The sequence below is a fragment of the Electrona antarctica genome (genome assembly GCF_951216825.1).
Source record: "Electrona antarctica genome assembly, chromosome: 16".
Taxonomy (NCBI): Eukaryota; Metazoa; Chordata; class Actinopteri; order Myctophiformes; family Myctophidae; genus Electrona; species Electrona antarctica.
The window spans coordinates 35462012-35486063 of NC_136797.1; the positions used below are offsets into that span (position 1 = coordinate 35462012).

General features: G+C 42.8%; 1 protein-coding gene across 1 annotated transcript in view; it reads right to left on the reverse strand.

Moving 5' to 3' along the window:
• The window catches only part of onecut2 (one cut homeobox 2), a gene marked incomplete at both ends in the record, with an annotated part of 34369 nt that extends 33875 nt beyond the window's left edge, over positions 1-494 (reverse strand). The window contains one exon of the mRNA XM_079524623.1: positions 1-494. This exon is cut by the window's left edge and continues 956 nt beyond it. Coding sequence (XP_079380749.1) covers positions 1-494 — 494 coding nt within the window.
• Positions 495-24052: the final 23558 nt, after the last annotated feature.

Sequence of the window (24052 nt, forward strand, 5' to 3'; positions counted from 1 at the left end):
ATGGTGCCCATGCCCGGCGGCGGGGACGTGTCGCTGCCGCACGGCATGGCGTGGTGCAGCGGCAGGGAGGACAGCTCCGCGGCGGCGCGGTGGTGGTGGTGGTGGTGATGGTAGTCCCCTCCGTTCGTCCCCGACGCGGCGTCCCCCAGGATCGTGGCCATGCTGGACATGGCCATGGCTGAGCGGGCGGCCAGGTCTTGGTGTAGCCGCAGGGTGGTGGAGGCTCCCCCCGAGCCGCCACCGCCACGGCCCCCCGAGTCCGCACAGCTAGCGTCCATGATGCGGACCTGATGAGCGGCCACAGCCCCCACCAGGTGGGGGCTGTGGCCGCTCATCAGCTCCGCATCGTGGAGCGTCTGCACGGAGCCCACGGTCACGCCGCCGCCGCCGACGCCGTGCAGGCTGTCCATTGTCATCTCCGTGTTCATGGTGGCGTAACAAGCGTCCAGGTCCTTGGCCAGGCATCGATAAGCGTTAGTGTAGGCAGTCTTCATTCATCAAGTCATAATAGTCCATCCAGGGATATCGGAATATCTCTTTCGCTTCTCCTTTATTTATCTTTTCTTCTTCTTCTTTCTCCCCCCGCCGCCACCGCCGCCACCACCATCAACCACCACCACCACCCTCCCCACCTTTCTCTCTCCGCTTTCCTCCGCCGCTCCTGATGCGCGCTCCTCCGGACGGGTCCACTACTACTCCTCGTATTAAAATCCCCCGGTTCTTCTTCTTCTTCTTCTTCTTCTCCCTCTTCTTCCTTCGTATTCCCTCCGTTTCTTTTAGTCGCCCTCCTCCTCCTCCTCCTCCGTCTCCTCCTCCTCCTCCTCTCGAGGTCGCCTGTTGTTTTGTTCCCTTGTCCCCCCAGTGAAAATGTGTTCTTTTTATCTCGATCATACGGGCCTGTGCTGTGGTGGCTTCTTCTTCTCCATGGCTGTCCCTCTCTCTCTCCTCCTCCGGCGGATTACTGACTGTGTGTGAAGCAGACTGGGGAGCTGTCCAGAGTCTCAGCCTCAACAGCCAATAGAGGGAGTCTGCATCCCATGTCTCAGAGGGACACGCTGTGATTGGTGAGTTGGGCGTCATGACAATTGGCAACCTTTTTTGTTACAAATCATCAGCATTTAATCTGTAATACATATAGGCTAATTTATAGGCGAGGTGTTCTTAATTTAATGACACTTTTTGTGTCAAGGACCCCTACCATTACACCTGAAAATATTTTGTAGACGTAGCAGGGACCCCACAAGATTTGTGAAAATCTTGAAGAAAAGAATAATCAAAACATGTTCTTTTTTTTCTTCTTCTTCAAGATTTCGTAGAAACTAGCAGCCGCATAGGGCTAAAGTGGTTAAACTGATGTTTTTTTGATTGATTGATTGAAATATTTATTAACAGTTTGCAGAATTACAGTACATTTCAAGCACAAACTGTTAACTGTGAGTGGACGACCGAATTAAGCATTACACTTGTTTACAATAGGGTCCACCATGTTCAATTCATCAAAACATTTAGAGACGTACAAATAGACACTTCTATATAGACAAAGAACAGAACAGGAATTCATCATAATGGAGGTAAAAAGGGAAAAGAAACATATACATTGTGCTATTTTAAGTAATTTTGCTGCATATGGGGACCCCCTGGAACCACTTCAAGGACACCTGGACCACTCTTATATATGTCCTATACCCGCCCGGGATGAAGTTTGAGTCTCCCGCATGATGAGAGACCTTAACCCTTAGACAGATTACTACTGGAAAACACGTGGAGTTTTGCATTAGTCTTTTCTGCCCTGTACGTGATTTTCCGTAGTTCTCTTTTTTTATTAATACCAATATATTAATTCGGTCCGCACCTCTGTATATAGTATTGAGCATAAATATCAACTACATTTCCCAGAATTCCCGTGTCACGTGACACACGTGTATGCTTTCCTATTGGAAACTGACGCCCAGCCCCCAGTGAACCCCCCTGTTCACTGGGGGCTGGGCGTCAGTTTGGTTGACTCCTCCGAGGTGGGCACTGGAGGAAGAGTTTTTCAGCCAGGTTTGCAGTCGCCGCAAAAAAAACAATCTGAAAAATGATCCATCCGTGTCCAGTGGCATTCTCCAGTCCCAGACCGTTGGCCGGGCTGCAACATCCACCCTCGCGGATTACACGTGTGCAATGTTTTTTCTTCTCCCCACCGGAGTTACCACCAAGGCTGATGCCTTCGCTAAAAGGTAATTTTATTGTATTCGAAAATGCCCTAATATGACATGTCTAGTAAGACGATCCCTATATTTGGCCCGAGCCGACCTAGTGCTGATATCAGATAGATGTGGTAGAACCATATATGGATAGATCTAACTGGTTTAGTCATCGTGACATGCATAGTCGGAGAATATATAACAAGGGTCGGTACTATAGGTGATCGACGTAGCTAACAAAAACATCTGATCAAATGAATGTATTGTACTGTGTCTTTGTGGGCCGAATCGTGGCATCGTGGCATACAAATAGATGTTTGTATAATTAGTATCACGATAAAATAATATGGCGACGTTAGAATGACACCACCAATGAGTGATCGCGTGTAATGTAGCTGCCCAGCGTATATCCAGCACCATCACGTCACCACATTCCACTGGCTGTTGGCTAGTAGTAGTTGCTAACAAACACTGCACAAATGGTACTGGCTATTGGCCGGGCCACAAGCCCGGGCAATAGCCAGTACCAATGTTGCTGGATGATTGCGACGCAATGGTGCTGGATATACCCTGGGCAGCTAGCTACATTACCACCGATCACTCATTGGTGTTTCATTCTAACGTTGCCATATTATTTTATCGTGATACTACTTATACAAGCATCTATTTGTATTTGTCATGCCACGACTCGGCCCACAAAGACACTGCACAATAAAATCATTGATCGCCAGCAGCCAGGTAAAACGCCATGTAATAGTAGCGTGCACTGACTACAGCTAAAATGTTTATTTCTTTTTATATATTTAGAACTGGCATCAGATGAGGAGGAGGAGGAGGAGGATGAAGAGTCAAGACTGCGATGGCGTTCTCCGACACTGAACCGGATTCATTCATTCATTCATTTCAGGGGGGGCAGTTTTTGGGTGTTTTTTTTATTTAGCCTACTCACACATAACCTGACTCCGCCAGATGGGGCAGCAGAGAGTACACTGGGTTCCCCCCTCCTGCTCCCATCTGGGAACTCTCAGGCAGACTTGATGCCCGGCCACAAAACGGCCTGGCCAATCAGCAGCAGCTAGAAGCGAAGTTGCTCACAAAACGGCCTGGCCAATCAGCAGCAGCTAGTAGAAGCTAGAAGCTGCTGCTAGAAGTTGCTAGAAGCTGCTGCTGATTGGCCAGGCCGTTTTGTGGCGGGCATCAAGTCTGCCTGAGAGTTCCCAGATGGGAGAACACAGTGTACACTCTGCTGCCCCATATGGCGGAGTCAGGTTAACTCACACACACACACCGTCAAGGACTGGGTTTGGGGACATTTGGGAGGAGTAGCTCTGATCCATAGCTCTAAATGCGCATTTAGAGCTATGGATCAGAGCTAGGGGAGGAGTAACTGTTTTGTATGTAGGCCTATTTATTTTCTGTAATATTTATCATTTTATTATGTTAGTAGTCGTAAAAAATAAAAGACGCTTTTACAATGAGTTAGACCTGTCATGACTATTTTGTTCACTATTGTGAGGTTTATTGTATATGACTAAGCAAGTTTCAACTGTGATTTACTCTGTAACGGTAGATGGTAATAACTCAATTTCTTTTTTATAATACAGTATACATTCAAGTCTATATTTTGATACATATCATGGGCACCAAGTCATATCAAAACAATGTCCTTGGATGTGGTTTTTATCAAAACTGTGTTTCTTCATAACAGGTTTTTGAGATACATGCATGAATAGACAAGGTACTGGTAAGACTATGTAAACATGGTATATATCAAAATGTGCGTTAGAATGTCTAATTTTACCCCAAAAAAGAATTGAGTTTATATGATGTTCCAATTTCAGAGCTATGGGGACTTTTAGCTGGATAGGTCAGATTGATCATGACTGACCATGCTATTTATAGATGGCAAAATATCTACAGTGGTACATGTGAGAAACTTTTTATTTTATTTTAATTGAACTAGACAACTCACCCTTTAAAATGAGATATTGCATGGCTATGTATGCCCAGCAGAAAAAAAGTTATTTAGAAAATAAAACTTCAACCGGGCATAACTTTTTTTGGTTGTCCTAGAAACAGAAACAGTGTAAATGCAGGCTCTTTTAAATGGCTTCCAACACAAAAACTAAACATTTTATCAACTCAGTTCATTTTTTTTCCTGGAAGCAGACAAGTCAAGCTTTCTCTGAAGGTCTTTCGTTGTCACACATTCACAACAGAGAATTTTCAATAAATCATTCAAAAACGCCATTCTGCCATAGAGAAGTCTACAAACTATATAGAAATCCTTGAAACTCTCAAAGAGTTAACCCACTTGGCCTGGGGAGACATTATTAGCTTCAGGCAGGACTACTTGTCAACCGTTGGCATATGTTGTCCTAAATACGTATACTCGAGAAGGGAATCCACCTCCAGTCCCCAGCCACTGCACATGTAAACTATTTAGTTAAATTAAATTAACATTTCAACGAATACACTGATGATTTTATGATTGATATGATTGATCACTCTGTGACACAGCTGCAACATTGCAACAGCATTGTAACATTCTGTCTGGTGAGTGGTAGGCTACATGCAACACTTTTCAATGTGTCCAAGTGTAATACTAATAAGCCCTATCTTACCAAATGGACACATATATTTATAGGAGGTAACCTCTTCAAATATATTTTTCTGCAAGATGACATAACTGTTGTCAAATAATATTACATTAAATAATATTAATTACGTGCATTTTTCAACATAATGAATAGCATATAGTGCTCCTGTCACATTTTGCTGTTTAATAGTGTCAAAAGTCAGCAGGCAACCAACTATCCGATCACAGTGCTTGACAACCCTCCCGGCCATGGGATGTAGAAGACTCCCCAGTCCCCATGCGTAGACTACACTGATCCCATTGTGATTGGCATCCTAATTGTCAAATCACTTCCTTTTTCTGGGCGTTGCGTGTGGTCAATTGTCCAATCACGGCCTGGGTGGACCTACAGGCCATCAGTATTTAGTATAGGCTTGAATTTCATCACTTCAGTCTTGCAGCAGCATGGAGAGCCAAAACATGCTGACTGTAACTCTTTCAATATATTTCTGTCTCCCCCTGAGAATGACCACCTTGTGATCTTGCTGTGAAGGTATGATTAAAAAGAAGTGTGTGTGTGTGTGTGTGTGTGTGTGTGTGTGTGTGTGTGTGTGTGTGTGTGTGTGTGTGTGTGTGTGTGTGTGTGTGTGTGTGTGTGTGTGTGTGTGTGTGTGTGTGTGTGTGTAATCTGTTATACTACTTTTGTGTTACTTTCACAAAATGCTCTCAAATGCAACGTAAAAATCACACCCGTGTGAAGTGAGGGGCGCTAATATATTAAAGTCTACCTCATGTTGCTATGATTAGGTGATGTAATAGTGATGTAAAACAAACGGTGACAAAACAAACATTAAATTCTCTTTATTGTTAATGGCATTTAATGTTTGTGTTAGGGACAAGATGACATCAATTTTCCCTTCATTGTCAATGGTGTTTTTAAAACAAACATTGAACTAAAAACAAACATTACATTCTGTTTATTGTTAATGGCCTTTAAAGTTTGTGTTAGGGACAAGATGACGTAAATTTCCCCTTCTTTGTCAATGGCGTTTTTAAAACAAACATTGAACTAAAAACAAACATTAAACCTGTATATAGGAGGGCCCTCAAAAATACCACTACCAGGCATAATATTCAATGGAAGAGGAATAGTGATAAATGACACCAGCAGGCTGAAAGCCGGGGCCAGAAATGGTCTGTTTGTATGTACAGGTATGTATGTGTGTCCTGAGCTAATCTCACTCCGACCAGCACCAATTTCTCATGCACACTCACTGCCAGTAGGCTGAGGAAGTGATTATTATTGATATATTCAAACCAGCCTCAAGGTGGCACTGCATCAGCCCATTTTACAGGTCATATACTCAAAATATAGTTTTCCCTGGAATCCCTGGCCTGGCAAAGCTATGCGCTCCACAGTGCGCCCCTTCTATCATATGTTCTTATCATTTGTACACTTTTGAGAAACTGAAACAAAAATAATTTGGCTCATGTGTACTGTAGAATATGAGATGCATGTTACACATTTGGGTAAGTGGAAATAGGACACAGGTAAGCTTGCGTGTGCGTGCGTGCGTGCGTGCGTGCGTGCGTGCGTGCGTGCGTGCGTGCGTGCGCGTGTGCGTGTGTGTGCATGCGCACACATGTGGCTGTGCACACTTATTTCATATTACCTATTACTTTAAATTAAAGTAATGATACCACAGCACCTCAAAGGCTCCAGACTTCAAATCAAACTGGTCAGGCTACTACTTGGCCTCACTCCCCGAACCCACCTCACCCCTGCCCTTTTTGACAGGCTGGAATGGCTTAGGGTTGACGACAGAGTACAGCATCTTGCAATGGGTCTGGTCCACAAGATTCGATACACCACCAAGATACCCATGTACCTGTCCAAATACTTCCTTAATGTTAACGAAGTCCACACCCACAATACCATGCAGAGGGAGTTCAACTATGCATGTGCAACCCAGATTCGGCAAAAACAAGGGTCTAAATTATTTTCGCGCCTATGCCACCAAAATGTCATTACCAACAGTCATTAAGACATGCAAATCCCTTGACTCCTTCAAAACCGCTCTCAAAGGGCACCTACGGATGGATGCAATTCGAAACTGGTCCCCGTAAAATCTGAATCCCCCACCCACCCCTTTTTCCCCTCACTGTATATGTTTTTTTCCCCTCCTCTATGATGATTTCCTGTTTTTGGCTATATTTGTACGTCTCTAAATGTTATGATGAATTGAACATGGTGGACCCTATTCTAAACAAGTGTAATGCTTTATGGTGTCGTCCACAGTTAACCGTTTTTTATTGAGTTGTGCTTGAAATGTACTGTAAATCTCCAAACTGTTAATTCAATCAATCAATCAATCAATCAATCAATCAATCAATCAATCAATCAATCAATCAATCAATCAATCAATCAATCAATCAATCAATGGTATGTGTGGTTAAGGGAACACCCAAGGTTTCCTTGAGGGCGGGGGATTCAGGGGGACCCGTGTTAATCTAGCATCAAAATCTGTTTAACCCCTTTAACTCTAGTCTATATACATTCATTTTCACAATACGACTTGAAAATAGCCGATCTACAAGCTAACAATGCGTTGCAATATGCCCCAAGCTCCAATCCTTTGGGGTTCTCACATCATGTGGTCAGACTAAACAGGCCTACTGTAGGCCTATACTGTAGGCCTAAAACAATAACAAGAAATTTGGCATACTGAGTGTATTCTGTGTTTTGACTATATTGGCCTTTATATAGTCTGCAACATTGCAACAACATTGTAACATCATGTCTAACATGCAACACTACTTTTCAATGTGTTCACTGTCCAAGTGTAAGGGCCCTATCTTGCATGTCGCACCTACCCCTTATTCCTAAACCTATTAGCCATATTTTACTATTTTGACAAACATTTAGTTCAACTACTCGATCTACATCGACACGTTGTAAGCTTGATGCCATATTGTTCCAGGACAACATTGTTAAACGCTACATGTTTTATAGGTTTTCATCACCAACACATGGTGCACTTAATTAGGTATCATCACAAGATAGACAATAGACAAAATAACACAATTAATTAGTCTTAGTCTTCAGTGCGTATGAGCTTTGCTCATTTTAATCCTATACCAGCAATGTTTAAACATAAAGTGACAGCAGCAATAATAATGATATTCAATTGTGAACCATATGTCCATCCATCCCACAAACTCTCTGTATTCAGAAGGAACAGGTGCAACCCCTTTCAAAAAAGTATTTGAATGAACCAAAGGCATTGTAAATGTATTAGGCCTAGTGTGTTGCTTGCCAAAAATAACAGATCTACAAGACGACAATGTGTTATTTTTTACTTTTGGCAAGCGATACCGTCGTACATCCGAGATAATTTAGGCCTTATGGTTCTGCAAAAAGAAACAGAATGACCTCCACATTTTGCTGTTACTTAAGGACATGAGGTTACATTTGCCAGGATGTGGGCAACTACTACATCTTCCACAACAATATACTATCTAAAATCAACCTGAATCCCTCACTGGACAAGAGTCCTGGGATGCTGTGTGCTTTTTGGCTTGCGATGATTCAATTTTTCAAGGAGGGGTTAGGGGAAGGTGTGTGTGTGTGTGTGTGTGTGTGTGTGTGTGTGTGTGTGTGTGTGTGTGTGTGTGTGTGTGTGTGTGTGTGGTGTTGCGCAGATGTTGCTTTGTTTAAAGACATTGTAATTAAGGACAGAGGGGACAGAAGTCTAAGAAGCGTGACCTATTTTCTTCCTTTTGATCAGCTGTCCAAGACACGACCAGGGGGTCTACAGGCACGGGTCTCTCTCTCTCTCTCTCTCTCTCTCTCTCTCTCTCTCTCTCTCTCTCTGTCTCTCTCTCTCTCTCTCTCTCTCTCTCTCTCTCTCTCTCTCTCTCTTTCTTAGCCACAGTTTCAGCTGCTATATATGCAGAGAGGAGAGGAGAGGAGAGGAGAGGAGAGGAGAGGAGAGGAGAGGAGAGGAGAGGAGAGGAGAGGAGAGGAGAGGAGAGGAGAGGAGAGGAGAGGAGAGGAAATTGGAGAGACCGCACGCTCCCTTTGTGTCCTATACCTGATGCTTCCTCCATCCATGCCCTAGCCTGCACACACACGCATATGTGCTTACAACAAACTCATGCACATGAGCATGTGTACACACTGGCACACGTATACTAGGCATGCAGGCACCCACACAGGCAGGCACGCACACACACACGCACAGATTTGAGGAGACTTAAGATTTGAGCGGACTTAACTTAATTGACTACATTTTAAAAGAAAAATCCTCTCACTCACACATATGCCAGTAGTCTCTCGACTCGTCTCGAGACAGACTGTTGACTCACGCTCACAGTTTTCCCTTTGTTTTGCAGATGGGTTCCCAGATTGGTGTGCCAGTGATCACCGTCCCCTATATGCCAATGGTTGCCTACCCCTGCTATATACTACAGTACCAAAGTCCTGACATCACTCGCTTATCCCCTGGGCTGTGAAAGTTTTTTGCTATATGGTGAATAACATTGGGATCGTCTCGAATAAGCATTGTGGTCCAAAAATAAACAAACATGTCTCTGCAATATTGTCAGGGAGGTAGCTCTGTATCGTTTAGGATAATCGGAAATCTCATATGGGAAAATGAATGGGGGTTCTATGTGTGGAACCACAAAATGGCCTATAGAGGACAGAGGCATTGGGACCTTTAATCCACGTCTTTATTACGTCATCATTGAGAGCTAGTCATCATTGAGAGCTAGCATATGACGCCAGTTATACCCTGACGTCATATGCTGGGACGGTGCATACGCATCAAAAGTAACCACAGTATACCACTAATCAACGTACAAATTACATATACATATACATAGAGGCATTTCCTGTAATCCACCCGACATTGATCGAGATATACGTCACCATCGAAGGCATTGGGTCCTTTAATCCACATCTTTATTACGTCATCATTGAGAGCTAGTCATCATTGAGAGCCAGCTATACCAGTTATACTTCATAATACTACCTTTTTACGTGCAAAAAGTAGGTACGTAGCAAATAGCTAAACCTATAATAATTCAATATTTCAATCGTTCTTTCAAAGAGAAGCTGAGATTTGACAGTTTGTAGCGGTCGACAGTACTTGCGCGCTCTGCTTGCGCACTAGTAGGCCATTTATGGCCTACTCGTGTGCAACAAGCAAGTAGGCACTCGACAGAGTGCAGTTCTAGTTATTACTTGCGCAAGCAGAGCGTGCAAGTAACGTTATCAGTCAGGTTCTACGATGCACGTGTTCGGGGCCAGCACATGTTATGACGTCATATGCTGGCCCCAAGCTGACCGTGCAGGTATGTTTTCCGTCATCCTACGAAGCATATGTCCCATGACGTGATGAAGATATGTACCAATGTCCCGTAGAATGCACATGATATGATGTCATACGGACATACGGAAGCTGACCGTGCAGGTATGCTTTCCGTGAACCGTGATGAAGATTATGTATCAACGCCAGGGTATAATTGGTTGACGATGGTGACGTAATGATGATATGTTTCAGTGTCAAGTACATACGCATCAAACCACCCAGCTAATGACATTATACCACTATACCACTCAGAAACTACATATACATACATATCTAGACATATACACATATATGGACATATGAGCATATGACGTGATGAATATATGTACCAATGCCAGGGTATAATTGGTTATCGATGGTGACGTAACGATGACATGTTTCAGTGTCGGGTGAACTAAAGGTAATGCCCCTATGTATACATGTATGTAATCTGACACCACTGCCATAACAGGCATAAGTAATCATTACCATACTTCAAAATACTACTTTTTCTCCTCCAAAAGCAAGGTACGTAGCAAATATCTAAACCTAATAATTAAATATTGCAAACGTTCCTTCACAGAGAGGCTGAGATTTGAAAGTTTGTAGCGGTCGACAGTACTTGTGCGCTCTGCTTGCGCACTAGTAGGCCATTTATGGCCTACTCGTGTGCAACAAGCAAGTAGGCACTCGACAGAGTGCAGTTCTAGTTATTATTATTATTATTAAACCCAATGATAGCGTCAGAGGGATTAGGACACATGCAGCTCACTATACACGTAAACAAATCAATGGACATACATCATGCATGCACGTATACGCACAATTCAAATGAGCTTCATTGGCATGAGAAAACATATACTACTAAGCGACACACGCATGCACACACATGCACAAGCACACACACTACAAATGCCAAAGACACGCCACATTTCTTCAGGCTATACAATTCCTGTTTTTTAATATTACGGCAAATTACATTTTGGTTCTGCTTTCAATCATCATTCTGTAGGATTTGAGGCACATGCAGTCCCTACTGTAACCTATGACCTGAATGAAACTTGATTTCACCATTGCGGTTCCCCTGTGCAACCACTGTTGCCCCCTGTTCCCCTGTTTAGACCAGATGATAAAAACAAACAACCTCTGCGTCACTTTGTTTTGGTCGCCCCATCCCACAGAGTTATGGTCCCCCTGTTTCTTTTTAGTCTCACCAGTCGCTATACGAGTTGGAATAAAATATACCAAACAAACTATTCCAAGAAGTACTTGAAGAAACTTGTCAGATTCATACGCCACATCAAGGCTTTTATTAGATAGGCCCTAAAATTATGACGCAGCGACTTATTTTGGGTAATTCTGGTTCAGGTTTGGGGGTTCTGACCTGATGACTAAAAACTAGACTACAACATGACGTAAATTATCATCCGCTCCCGACCGGTTCATGAACCCGAAATGGTATGCCTCCCAGGCTACAAATGCATATTCTATTAAATTAATATTACCATTTATGCTCATTTAATGTTCTTTATTTGCCATTTTATTATACAGTATTTTGACTGACAGACTCTAACATATTTCAACTTGTGAACAACTCATTACAAAAAAAGAATAAAATAATAACTTTGAGAACATGGCAGATTGTTCTGTGTGTGTGTGTGTGTGTGTGTGTGTGTGTGTGTGTGTGTGTGTGTGTGTGTGTGTGTGTGTGTGTGTGTGTGTGTGTGTGTGTGTGTGTGTGTGTGTGTGTGTGTGCGCGCGTGCGTGCATGCGATTTGTGTTGTTTGTAACTTCTTTTGAGCTTGTTTTCTTAGACCTGCTGCCTGTGGTTGCTTGTTTCTATCACAAAATATGGCAACCATGGACTGGCACACTGAGCGGCATGATGGCTCCAATTCAATGGGAAGCAGTGGGCAGTGTAATGTGTGAGTTGTTGAATGGAGGCCTCGACACTCACTCCCTGTTCGATTTGGACGTTTCCCCTCCCATTCTCAGTTCTCACTCCATTTTTGTCCTCTCTCCAGGGCCATCTGCTTTGTAAGTGCAACGAGTATTGATTTGTGAGCGTTGTGCTCGCGACCACATGCTAATCCATGGCGTGGGTCAGTGGTTCCCAAAGTGGGGCCCGGGGACCCCCCAGGGGTACTTTGAGGAGGAGGAGGAGGAGGGGGGGGGGGGTCCCCCAGCCAAATTAGTTAATCTAGCATCAAAATAAATGTATTATAAATATTTTAGATGGGGGTCCGCGGCAATATACATAATCAAGTTGCCATGACAATGTTTAATTACCACTGGTGTGGGACAGCAACCTCTCACACACTGCCTTGCATCTGTCTGCCCCCTCCCTCCTAGAGAGAGAGAGAGAGAGAGAGAGAGAGAGAGAGATTCGAAGAGTGTCTTTGCACAGTGAGCTATTTACTCATCTCAAGGCAAATGGATTCAATAAAGCTCTTTTGAATTGAATTGTGCATGTGTGTGTGTGTGTGTGCGTGCGTGCGTGCGTGCGTGCGTGCGTGCGTGCGTGCGTGCGTGCGTGCGTGCGTGCGTGTGATTGAGGGGTGTTGAGGCCTAAAATCTATGCTAATTAGCTGGGCCAGGCCTCGGGCCTGATCACTTAGGGCCCAGTTAGGGCCGGGCCTTAATTTGCAGGCCCGTTGAGAACTCTAGTCCACAGTAAGCTGAATTATAAAACATGTGAATGGAGTTTCTAGGAGAAAGTGATTTTTTTACGCCATAGAGCTGCCATTGAGCCCCATTATAAATTTCTCAAATTTGAAAACACTATATTTCTAAAACTATGAAACATTTCAAAGTAAAAAGTTCCAGCATGTGTCTCCACATTAAGCTGAATTATAAAACATGTGAATGGAGTTTCGAGGACAAAGTGATTTTTTGACTTCAAGGTCCTTTTCTCTACCAACTGCACCATCACTCATTACCTTAGCCTGACTGAGATTTCTGTGCGCTTTTATCTTCTTCTTTCTTCAAAGTAAAGTTTCAGAGTAATGACCAGAGTGGGATTTGAACCCACAACGTCTGGATCATGAGAACAGCCACTTAACACATTGAGCTACCAGGCTGTCTGTGTCATGGTTTCTCCTCTATATTATGTGATTAAAATCCATGATAACACTTAAAAGCACTAAAAGACACCTTTGATGCACAGCAAACACCATTAAAATGCTCTACATGATCCCAATGCCCCATTTGAAAAGTGACACCAAGAAGAACATCGTAAAACTTAAAATCACAGAGGGCTCAGTGGCACTCTTGTTAAGACGATGTCCATGTGAACCAGAGGTTGTAGGTTCAAATCCAGCTGAGTTCCTCCTACTTTAACTCTGCAGCATGTTTTGGAGAATAACATCCAGCAGAACACTGGAAAGAGATGGAAAGCTGAGGAGATTCTCAGAGAGCATGGTGGCTCTCTGTGATAAGCTGCTGTCTATGCAAGCCACTTGTCGTGGGTTCAAGTTCAGCCCATAGCCCATGCCCTCGGATGGCAGACTATAGCATGCCGTTTTTCATAATTTTTGAGGATTTGAAAAAAAGACTAAAATCACTCCGAGACCATGGGCTATAGCCCATGCCCTCGGATGGCAGACTATAACATGCCGTTTTTCATCATTTTTGAGGATTTGAAAAAAAGGCAAAAATCACTCCAAGACCATGGACTATAGCCCATGGTCTCTGAGTGATTCTCGTCTTTTTTTCAAATCCTCGTTTTTTATCATTTTGACCATGGGCGACCGCCCATGGTCTTGGACGGCATACTATAGCACGCCGGTTTTCATCATTTTTGAGAAATTGAAAAGAAGACGAAACTACAAAACAATTCAAAGTAAAAAGTTCCAGCATGTGTCTCCATATAGTCAGCTGAATTATAAAAAATCACACCCGTGTGAACTGAGTGGTGCAACTGTTCACACACTACGTCACACACTAACCATAGCAACCATGCTCATCTGTAAGTGGCCCCACGTACAGGTACACACATACATAGATACATAGATACAGACAAAGCTGGTTATTGGAGTGGTTTGCACCACTCAAAAAGTATGAATGGAGTTTCTAGGTGAAAGTGACTTTTGGACGTGCCACTATCTGCCATTGAGCCCCATTATAAATTTCTTAAATTTGAAAGCACTATATTTCTAAAACTATGAAACATTTCAAAGATTCCTTTTCAGGCAAACATGTCCACCGTAAGATGAACCTAAATACGTTTGAATGGGGTTTCTAGGTGTAAGTATGTAGGACTAGTAGCATGCCAAAGTTTGTGCTATTGCCATTGAGAATGCATTGGGCGTTTAAGTTAAATAACTCAGAAACTACAAAACATTTCAAAGTAAAAAGTTCCAGCATGTGTCTCCACAGTAAGCTGAATTATAAAAAGTGTAGTCACTTGAGTGACAGCGAGAGACATGGAGGAGTCGCATGAGTGACGTCACTTGGGCAGCGACGCAGTCGCCTTCAGCAAATGCCTTCAGCACTTCTAAATAAGAAAGCTGCGGAGAACTGTTGCTTTGTGTTCACTCTTTAATGTTTTCTGTTAGTAATCTAATCCCCCTGGCTCTGATGTTGTATTGTTAATAACTTTGTTGTTTGTGTTTGTTTGTTTGTCTTGTTTTGTATTGTAATGTATATTGTCATGACTGTTATAAAGATTTGTTAAAAAAAGCCTTCAGCACTGCACTTCCGCCTTCATTGGGATACACGTCGCTCCAATGAACTGCAGCGGCAAATGAGGCATCTATTTCTTATAATATCTATGCATTCAAAGGCCCCAATCCGTTTTCTTATCAAGTTGAAGGCATCCCGGATTTTGTTGAGGGTGGGTTGGGTGTTTCACGGTTTCTCATCAACTCTAACTCTAACCCTAACCCTAACCCTAACCCTAACCCTAGTTGTCTGGTACGATTGGTTACCATATGGTACCAGAACAAAACAAACAAAAAAGCAGTGTGAATTGTCTGGAACCAGTGGCGCAGTGTGTTAGTACGCTGTCACATGATCGGAAGATGGTGAGTTCCAACCCCACTCAAGTCTTTACTTTCAAAACCGATTTCAGAAGAAGAAAACCAACAAAAAAGCAGTGTGAATTGTCTGGACCCAGTGGCGCAGTGTGTTAGGACCCTGCCACATGATCGGGAGATGGTGAGTTCAAACCCCACTCAAGTCTTTACAAGAAGAAAACCAACAAAAAAGCAGTATGAATTGTCTGGAACCAGTGGTGCAGTGTGTTAGAAAATGGTGAGTTCAAACCCCACTCACGTCTTTACTTTCAAGACCGATTTCAGAAGAAGAAAACCAACAAAAAAGCAGTTCTATTGTCTGGAACCAGTGGCGCAGTGTGTTAGGACGCTGCCAGATGATCGGGAGATGGTGAGTTCAAACCCCACTCAAGTCTTTACTTTCAAGACTGATTTCAAAGAAGAAAAACACAATAAAGCAGTTGAATTGTCTGTAACCAGTGGCGCAGTGTGTTAGGACGCTGCCACATGATCAGGAGATGGTGAGTTCAAACCCCACTCAAGTCTTTACTTTCAAGAACGATTTCAGAAGAAAAAAACCAACAAAAAAGCAGTGTGAATTGTCTGGACCCAGTGGCTCAGTGTGTTAGGACGCTGCCACATGATCAGGAAATGGTGGGTTCAAACCACACTCAAGTTCAAACAAAAAAATAAAGTTCCAGGTTGCAATCCCACCCCAGTCTTTACTGTGACACTTTGCTTTCCACACTTACATCAAGTAGCACAGAAAAGCTGTGTTGTAGTAACCATCAGTTAGCTCAGTGTGATGAGAGGCTCTCCTTGGGAGCCACAGGTCCAGGGTTCAAATCCCACATTAGGCATAACTGTGACACTTTGCTTTGCACACTGATTTCCAGAAGAACAACTTTAAAGCAGCCCAGAAATTCACCATGATTGTGTGCCGGTAAGTGGCCCAGCGGATAAGTCAGATGATATCCGTAGTATACCTAGTAGAAGTGTGCCGGTTCAAACCCGACATGCTGTTCTCCACAGAAAGCTGAATTATAAAAAGTGTGAATGGAGTTTCTAGGTGAAAGTGCGTTTTTGACGTGCCAATATCTGCCATTGAGCCCCATTGTAAATGTCTCAAATTTGAAAGCACTATATTTCTAAAACGATGAAACATTTCAAAGATTCCTTTTCAGGCAAACATGTCCACCGTAAGATGAACCTAAATAGGTTTGAATGGGGTTTCTAGGTGTAAGTATGTAGGACTAGTAGCATGCCAAAATTTGTGCTATTGCCATTGGGAATGCATTGGGCGTTTAACTTAAATAACTCAGAAACTACAAAACATTTCAAAGTAAAAAGTTCCAGCATGTGTCTCCACAGAAAGCTGAATTATAAAACGTGTGAATGGAGTTTCTAGGTGAAAGTGATTTTTTGACGTGCCAATATCTGCCATTGAGCCCCATTGTAAATGTCTCAAATTTGAAAGCACTATATTTCTAAAACGATGAAACATTTCAAAGATTCCTTTTCAGGCAAACATGTCCACCGTAAGATGAACCTAAATAGGTTTGAATGGGGTTTCTAGGTGTAAGTATGTAGGACTAGTAGCATGCCAAAGTTTGTGCTATTGCCATTGAGAATGCATTGGGCGTTTAAGTTAAATAACTCAGAAACTACAAAACATTTCAAAGTAAAAAGTTCCAGCATGTGTCTCCACAGAAAGCTGAATTATAAAAAGTGTGAATGGAGTTTCTAGGTGAAAGTGCTTTTTTGACGTGCCAATATCTTAGCCTGGCTAATAAACCAGACTAATATCACACAACACTGTCGCGGTATATCAGTCTGGGCTGGCTCCACTTGGATTTCATTTCCCGGGGAACATTTTCTCTTCGACGCAATTGGTCAGAGCTACTGTCAGTCAAAGGTCTCAAGCTTTGAACGTCACTGTACCAAAGCCCGCCTATATTGCATACCGTGTCCCGATTGGTCCGACCTGTTCTCTGCTGTAGGAAAGAGGCGTGCTACTGAGCCTCGCCAGACCGTAATCCGCTGGTAGGCAACTTTTTTTTGCCAACGGCTGATTCAGTCTGGTTTATTAACCAGGCTACCAATATCTGCCATTGAGCCCCATTGTAAATGTCTCAAATTTGAAAGCACTATATTTCTAAAACGATGAAACATTTCAAAGATTCCTTTTCAGGCAAACATGTCCACCGTAAGATGAACCTAAATAGGTTTGAATGGGGTTTCTAGGTGTAAGTATGTAGGACTAGTAGCATGCCAAAGTTTGTGCTATTGCCATTGGGAATGCATTGGGCGTTTAACTTAAATAACTCAGAAACTACAAAACATTTCAAAGTAAAAAGTTCCAGCATGTGTCTCCACAGAAAGCTGAATTATAAAACGTGTGAATGGAGTTTCTAGGTGAAAGTGATTTTTTGACGTGCCAATATCTGCCATTGAGCCCCATTGTAAATGTCTCAAATTTGAAAGCACTATATTTCTAAAACGATGAAACATTTCAAAGATTCCTTTTCAGGCAAACATGTCCACCGTAAGATGAACCTAAATAGGTTTGAATGGGGTTTCTAGGTGTAAGTATGTAGGACTAGTAGCATGCCAAAATTTGTGCTATTGCCATTGGGAATGCATTGGGCGTTTAACTTAAATAACTCAGAAACTACAAAACATTTCAAAGTAAAAAGTTCCAGCATGTGTCTCCACAGAAAGCTGAATTATAAAAAGTGTGAATGGAGTTTCTAGGTGAAAGTGCTTTTTTGACGTGCCAATATCTGCCATTGAGCCCGGTCAGGGGACCTTAGTATAATTGCCTTATTTGAATCTGAATCCAACATATAAAAAACATATTTGTGATTTTTGTTCGTTTAATTTGATTCCAGCAAACAGAAATTTGCTAGTTTTTCCTTTTTTTGTTCAGAATTGAAAAATGGGAAAACACTAAATGAAAAATAACAAAAACTGGTCAAGGGACCTTAGTATAAGTATGTTTGTTCAATTTAATCCAGCAAAAAGAAAATTGCTATTTTTTTCCTTTTTTTGTTCAGAATTGAAAAATGGGAAAACACTAACCGAAAAATCACAAAAATGGTGGTGCCTTAGTATAATTCTGTTTGAGTCCAGCAAACAGAAATTTGCTATTTTTTTCCTTTTTTTTGTTCAGATTTGAAAAATGGGAAAACTCGAAGCCAAAACCCAGCTTTTAAAAGCTGCCTCAAAGTTGAGTTTTCAGGAGAAAAAAAGCACGCAAAAAGAAGCTGTTCATTCCAAGCTTCAAAACGAAAAAGCTGGTATACATAGAGATAACATGGGAGCACGAAGCAAGAAGCTGCTTGATTATGCCTTTGGTTTTTTTGCACTACTGATTGTTACCCGTTTCCTTTCTTGTCAGTTAAAATTATCATTCATCATCACTTCCATCTTGTCCATCACCTAACCCTAACCCTAACCCTAACCCTAACCCTAACCCTAGTTGTCTGGTACCAGATTGGTTACCATATGGTACCAGAACAAAACAAAAAAAAAAGCAGTTGAATTTTCTGGAACCAGTGGCGCAGGACACTGCCACATGATCGGGAGATGGTGAGTTCAAACCCCACTCAAGTTTTTACTTTCAAGACCGATTTCAGAAGAAGAAAACCAACAAGAAAGCAGTTGAGTTGTCTGGAACCAGTGGCGCAGTGTGTTAGGACGCTGCCACATGATCGGGAGATGGTGAGTTCAAATTCCACTAAAATCATTACTTTCAAGACCGATTTCAGAAGAATAAAACCAATGACCTATCAACCAACACATTCAAAGGCATATCAATCCCATTAATCCATTTTCTTATCAAGTTGAAGGCATCCCGGATTTTGTTGAGGGTGGGTTGGGTGTTTCACGGTTTCTCATCAACTCCATGTTAAATCACCCAATTACCTGCCAACGGACACTAGCCCTAACCCTAACCCTAGTTGTCTTTTACCAGATTGGTTACCATATGGTACCAGAACAAAACAAACAAGAAAGCAGTGTGAATTGTCTGGAACCAGTGGCGCAGCGTGTTAGAACGCTCCCACATTATCGCGAGATGGTGAGTTCAAACCCCACTCAAGTCTTTACTTTCAAGACCGATTTCAGAAGAAGAAAACCAACAAAAAAGCAGTGTGAATTGTCTGGAACCAGTGGCGCAGTGTGTTAGGACGCTCCCACATGATCGGGAGATGGTGAGTTCAAACCCCACCCAAGTCTTTACTTTCATGACCGATTTCAGAAGAAGAAAACCAACAAAAAAGCAGTTGATTTGTCTGGAACCAGTGGTGCAGTGTGTTAGGATGCTGCAACATGATAGGGAGATGGTGAGTTCAAACCCCACTCAAGTCTTTACTTTCAAGACCGATTTCAGAAGAAGAAAACCAACATAAAAGCAATGTGAATTGTCTGGTACCATTGGCGCAGTGTGTTAGAACGCTCCCACATGATCCGGAGATGGTGAGTTCAAATCCCACTCAAGTTTTTACTTTCAAGACCGATTTCAGAAGAAGAAAACCAACAAAAAAGCAGTTGAGTTGTCTGGAACCAGTGGCGCAGTGTGTTAGGACGCTGCCACATGATTGGGAGATGGTGAGTTCAAACCACACTCAAGTCATTACTTTCAAGACCGATTTCAGAAGAAGAAAACCAAAGACCTATCAACCAACACATTCAAAGGCATATCTATCCCATTAATCCGTTTTCTTATCAAGTTGAAGGCATCCCGGATTTTGTTGAGGGTGGGTTGGGTGTTTCACGGTTTCTCATCAACTCCATGTTAAATCACCCAATAACCCACCAACGGACACTAGCCCTAACCCTATCCCTAGTTGTCTGTTACCAGATTGGTTACCATATGGTACCAGAACAAAACAAACAAGAAAGCAGTGTGTATTGTCTGGAACCAGTGGCGCAGTGTGTTAGAACGCTCCCACATTATCGGGAGATGGTGAGTTCAAACCCCACTCAAGTCTTTACTTTCAAGACCGATTTCAGAAGAAGAAAACCAACAAAAAAGCAGTGTGAATTGTCTGGAACCAGTGGCGCAGTGTGTTAGGATGCTCCCACATGATCGGGAGATGGTGAGTTCAAACCCCACTCAAGTCTTTACTTTCATGACCGATTTCAGAAGAAGAAAACCAACAAAAAAGCAGTTGATTTGTCTTGAACCAGTGGTGCAGTGTGTTAGGATGCTGCAACATGATAGGGAGATGGTGAGTTCAAACACCACTCAAGTCTTTACTTTCAAGACCGATTTCAGAAGAAGAAAACCAACATAAAAGCAATGTGAGTTGTCTGGAACCAGTGGCGCAGTGTTTTAGGACACTGCCCCATGATCGGGAGATGGTGAGTTCAAACCCCACTCGTTTTTACTTTCAAGACCGATTTCAGAAGAAGAAAACCAACAAAAAAGCAGTTGAGTTGTCTGGAACTAGTGGCGCAGTCTGTTAGGACGCTGCAACATGATCGGGAGATGGTGAGTTCAAACCCCACTCAAGTCTTTACTTTCAAGACCGATTTCAGAAGAAGAAAACCAACGACCTATCAACTAACACATTCAAAGGCATATCAATCCCATTAATCCATTTTCTTATCAAGTTGAAGGCATCCCGGATTTTGTTGAGGGTGGGTTGGGTGTTTCACGGTTTCTCATCAACTCCATGTTAAATCACACAATTACCCCCCAACGGACACTAGCCCTAACCCTAACCCTAACCCTAACCCTAACCCTAACCCTAACCCTAACCCTAACCTTAGTTGTCTGGTACCAGATTGGTTACCATATAGTACCAGAACAAAACAAACAAGAAAGCACTGTGAATTGTCTGGAACCAGTGGCGCAGTGTGTTAGAACGCTGCCACATGATCGGGAGATGGTGAGTTCAAACACCACTCAAGTCTTTACTTTCAAGACCGATTTCAGAAGAAGAAAACCAACAAAAAAGCATTGTGAATTGTCTGGAACCAGTGGGGCAGTGTGTTAGAACGCTCCCACATGATCGGGAGATGATGAGTTCAAACCCCACTCAAGTCTTTACTTTCAAGACCGATTTCAGAAGAAGAAAACCAACGACCTATCAACTAACACATTCAAAGGCATATCAATCCCATTAATCCATTTTCTTATCAAGTTGAAGGCATCCCGGATTTTGTTGAGGGTGGGTTGGGTGTTTCACGGTTTCTCATCAACTCCATGTTAAATCACACAATTACCCCCCACGGACACTAGCCCTAACCCTAACCCTAACCCTAACCCTAACCCTAACCCTAACCCTAACCTTAGTTGTCTGGTACCAGATTGGTTACCATATAGTACCAGAACAAAACAAACAAGAAAGCACTGTGAATTGTCTGGAACCAGTGGCGCAGTGTGTTAGAACGCTGCCACATGATCGGGAGATGGTGAGTTCAAACACCACTCAAGTCTTTACTTTCAAGACCGATTTCAGAAGAAGAAAACCAACAAAAAAGCATTGTGAATTGTCTGGAACCAGTGGGGCAGTGTGTTAGAACGCTCCCACATGATCGGGAGATGATGAGTTCAAACCCCACTCAAGTCTTTACTTTCAAGACCGATTTCAGAAGAAGAAAACCAACAAAAAAGCAGTTGAATTGTCTGGAACCAGTGGTGCAGTGTGTTAGGATGCTGCCACATGATCGGGAGATGGTGAGTTCAAACCCCATTCAAGTCTTTACTTTCAAGACCGATTTCAGAAGAAGAAAACCAACAAAAAAGCAGTTGAATTGTCTGGAACCAGTGGCGCAGTGTGTTAGGACGCTGCCACATGATCGGGAGATGGTGAGTTCAAACCCCACTCAAGTCTTTAATTTCAAGACCGATTTCAGAAGAAGAAAACCAACAAAAAATCAGTTGAATTGTCTGGAACCAGTGGTGCAGTGTGTTAGGACGCTGCCACATGATCGGGAGATGGTGAGTTCAAACCCCACGCAAGTCTTTACTTTCAAGACCGATTTCAGAAAAGAAAACCAACAAAAAAGCAGTTGAGTTGTCTGGAACCAGTGGCGCAGTCTGTTAGGACGCTGCCACATGATCGGGAGATGGTGAGTTCAAACCCCACTCAAGTCTTTACTTTCAAGACCGATTTCAGAAGAAGAAAACCAACGACCTATCAACTAACACATTCAAAGGCATATCAATCCCATTAATCCATTTTCTTATCAAGTTGAAGGCATCCCGGATTTTGTTGAGGGTGGGTTGGGTGTTTCACGGTTTCTCATCAACTCCATGTTAAATCACACAATTACCCCCCAACGGACACTAGCCCTAACCCTAACCCTAACCCTAACCCTAACCTTAGTTGTCTGGTACCAGATTGGTTACCATATAGTACCAGAACAAAACAAACAAGAAAGCACTGTGAATTGTCTGGAACCAGTGGCGCAGTGTGTTAGAACGCTGCCACTTGATCGGGAGATGGTGAGTTCAAACACCACTCAAGTCTTTACTTTCAAGACCGATTTCAGAAGAAGAAAACCAACAAAAAAGCATTGTGAATTGTCTGGAACCAGTGGGGCAGTGTGTTAGAACGCTCCCACATGATCGGGAGATGATGAGTTCAAACCCCACTCAAGTCTTTACTTTCAAGACCGATTTCAGAAGAAGAAAACCAACAAAAAAGCAGTTGAATTGTCTGGAACCAGTGGTGCAGTGTGTTAGGATGCTGCCACATGATCGGGAGATGGTGAGTTCAAACCCCATTCAAGTCTTTACTTTCAAGACCGATTTCAGAAGAAGAAAACCAACAAAAAAGCAGTTGAATTGTCTGGAACCAGTGGCGCAGTGTGTTAGGACGCTGCCACATGATCGGGAGATGGTGAGTTCAAACCCCACTCAAGTCTTTAATTTCAAGACCGATTTCAGAAGAAGAAAACCAACAAAAAATCAGTTGAATTGTCTGGAACCAGTGGTGCAGTGTGTTAGGACGCTGCCACATGATCGGGAGATGGTGAGTTCAAACCCCACGCAAGTCTTTACTTTCAAGACCGATTTCAGAAAAGAAAACCAACAAAAAAGCAGTTGAATTGTCTGGAACCAGTGGCGCAGTGTGTTAGGACACTGCCACATGATCGAGAGATGGTGAGTTCAAACCCCACTCAAGTCTTTACTTTCAATACCGATTTCAGAAGAGGAAAACCAACGACCTATCAACCAACACATTCAAAGGCATATCAATCCCATTAAACCGTTTTCTTATCAAGTTGAAGGCATCCCGGATTTTGTTGAGAGTGGGTTGGGTGTTTCACAGTTTCTCATCAACTCCATGTTAAATCACCCAATTACCCCCCAACGGACGCTAGCCATAACCCTAACCCTAACCCTAACCCTAACCCTAAACCTAGTTGTCTGGTACCAGATTGGTTACCATATAGTACCAGAACAAAACAAACAAGAAAGCACTGTGAATTGTCTGGAACCAGTGGCGCAGTGTGTTAGAACGCTGCCACATGATCGGGAGATGGTGAGTTCAAACACCACTCAAGTCTTTACTTTCAAGACCGATTTCAGAAGAAGAAAACCAACAAAAAAGCATTGTGAATTGTCTGGAACCAGTGGCGCAGTGTGTTAGAACGCTCCCACATGATCGGGAGATGATGAGTTCAAACCCCACTCAAGTCTTTACTTTCAAGACCGATTTCAGAAGAAGAAAACCAACAAAAAAGCAGTTGAATTGTCTGGAACGAGTGGCACAGTGTGTTAGGACGCTGCCAAATGATCCGGAGATGGTGAGTTCAAACCCGACTCAAGTCTTTAATTTCAAGACCGATTTCAGAAGAAGAAAACCAACAAAAAAGCAGTTGAATTGTCTGGAACCAGTGGAGCTGTGTGTTAGGACGCTGCCAAATGATCCGGAGATGGTGAGTTCAAACCCCACTCAAGTCTTTAATTTCAAGACCGAT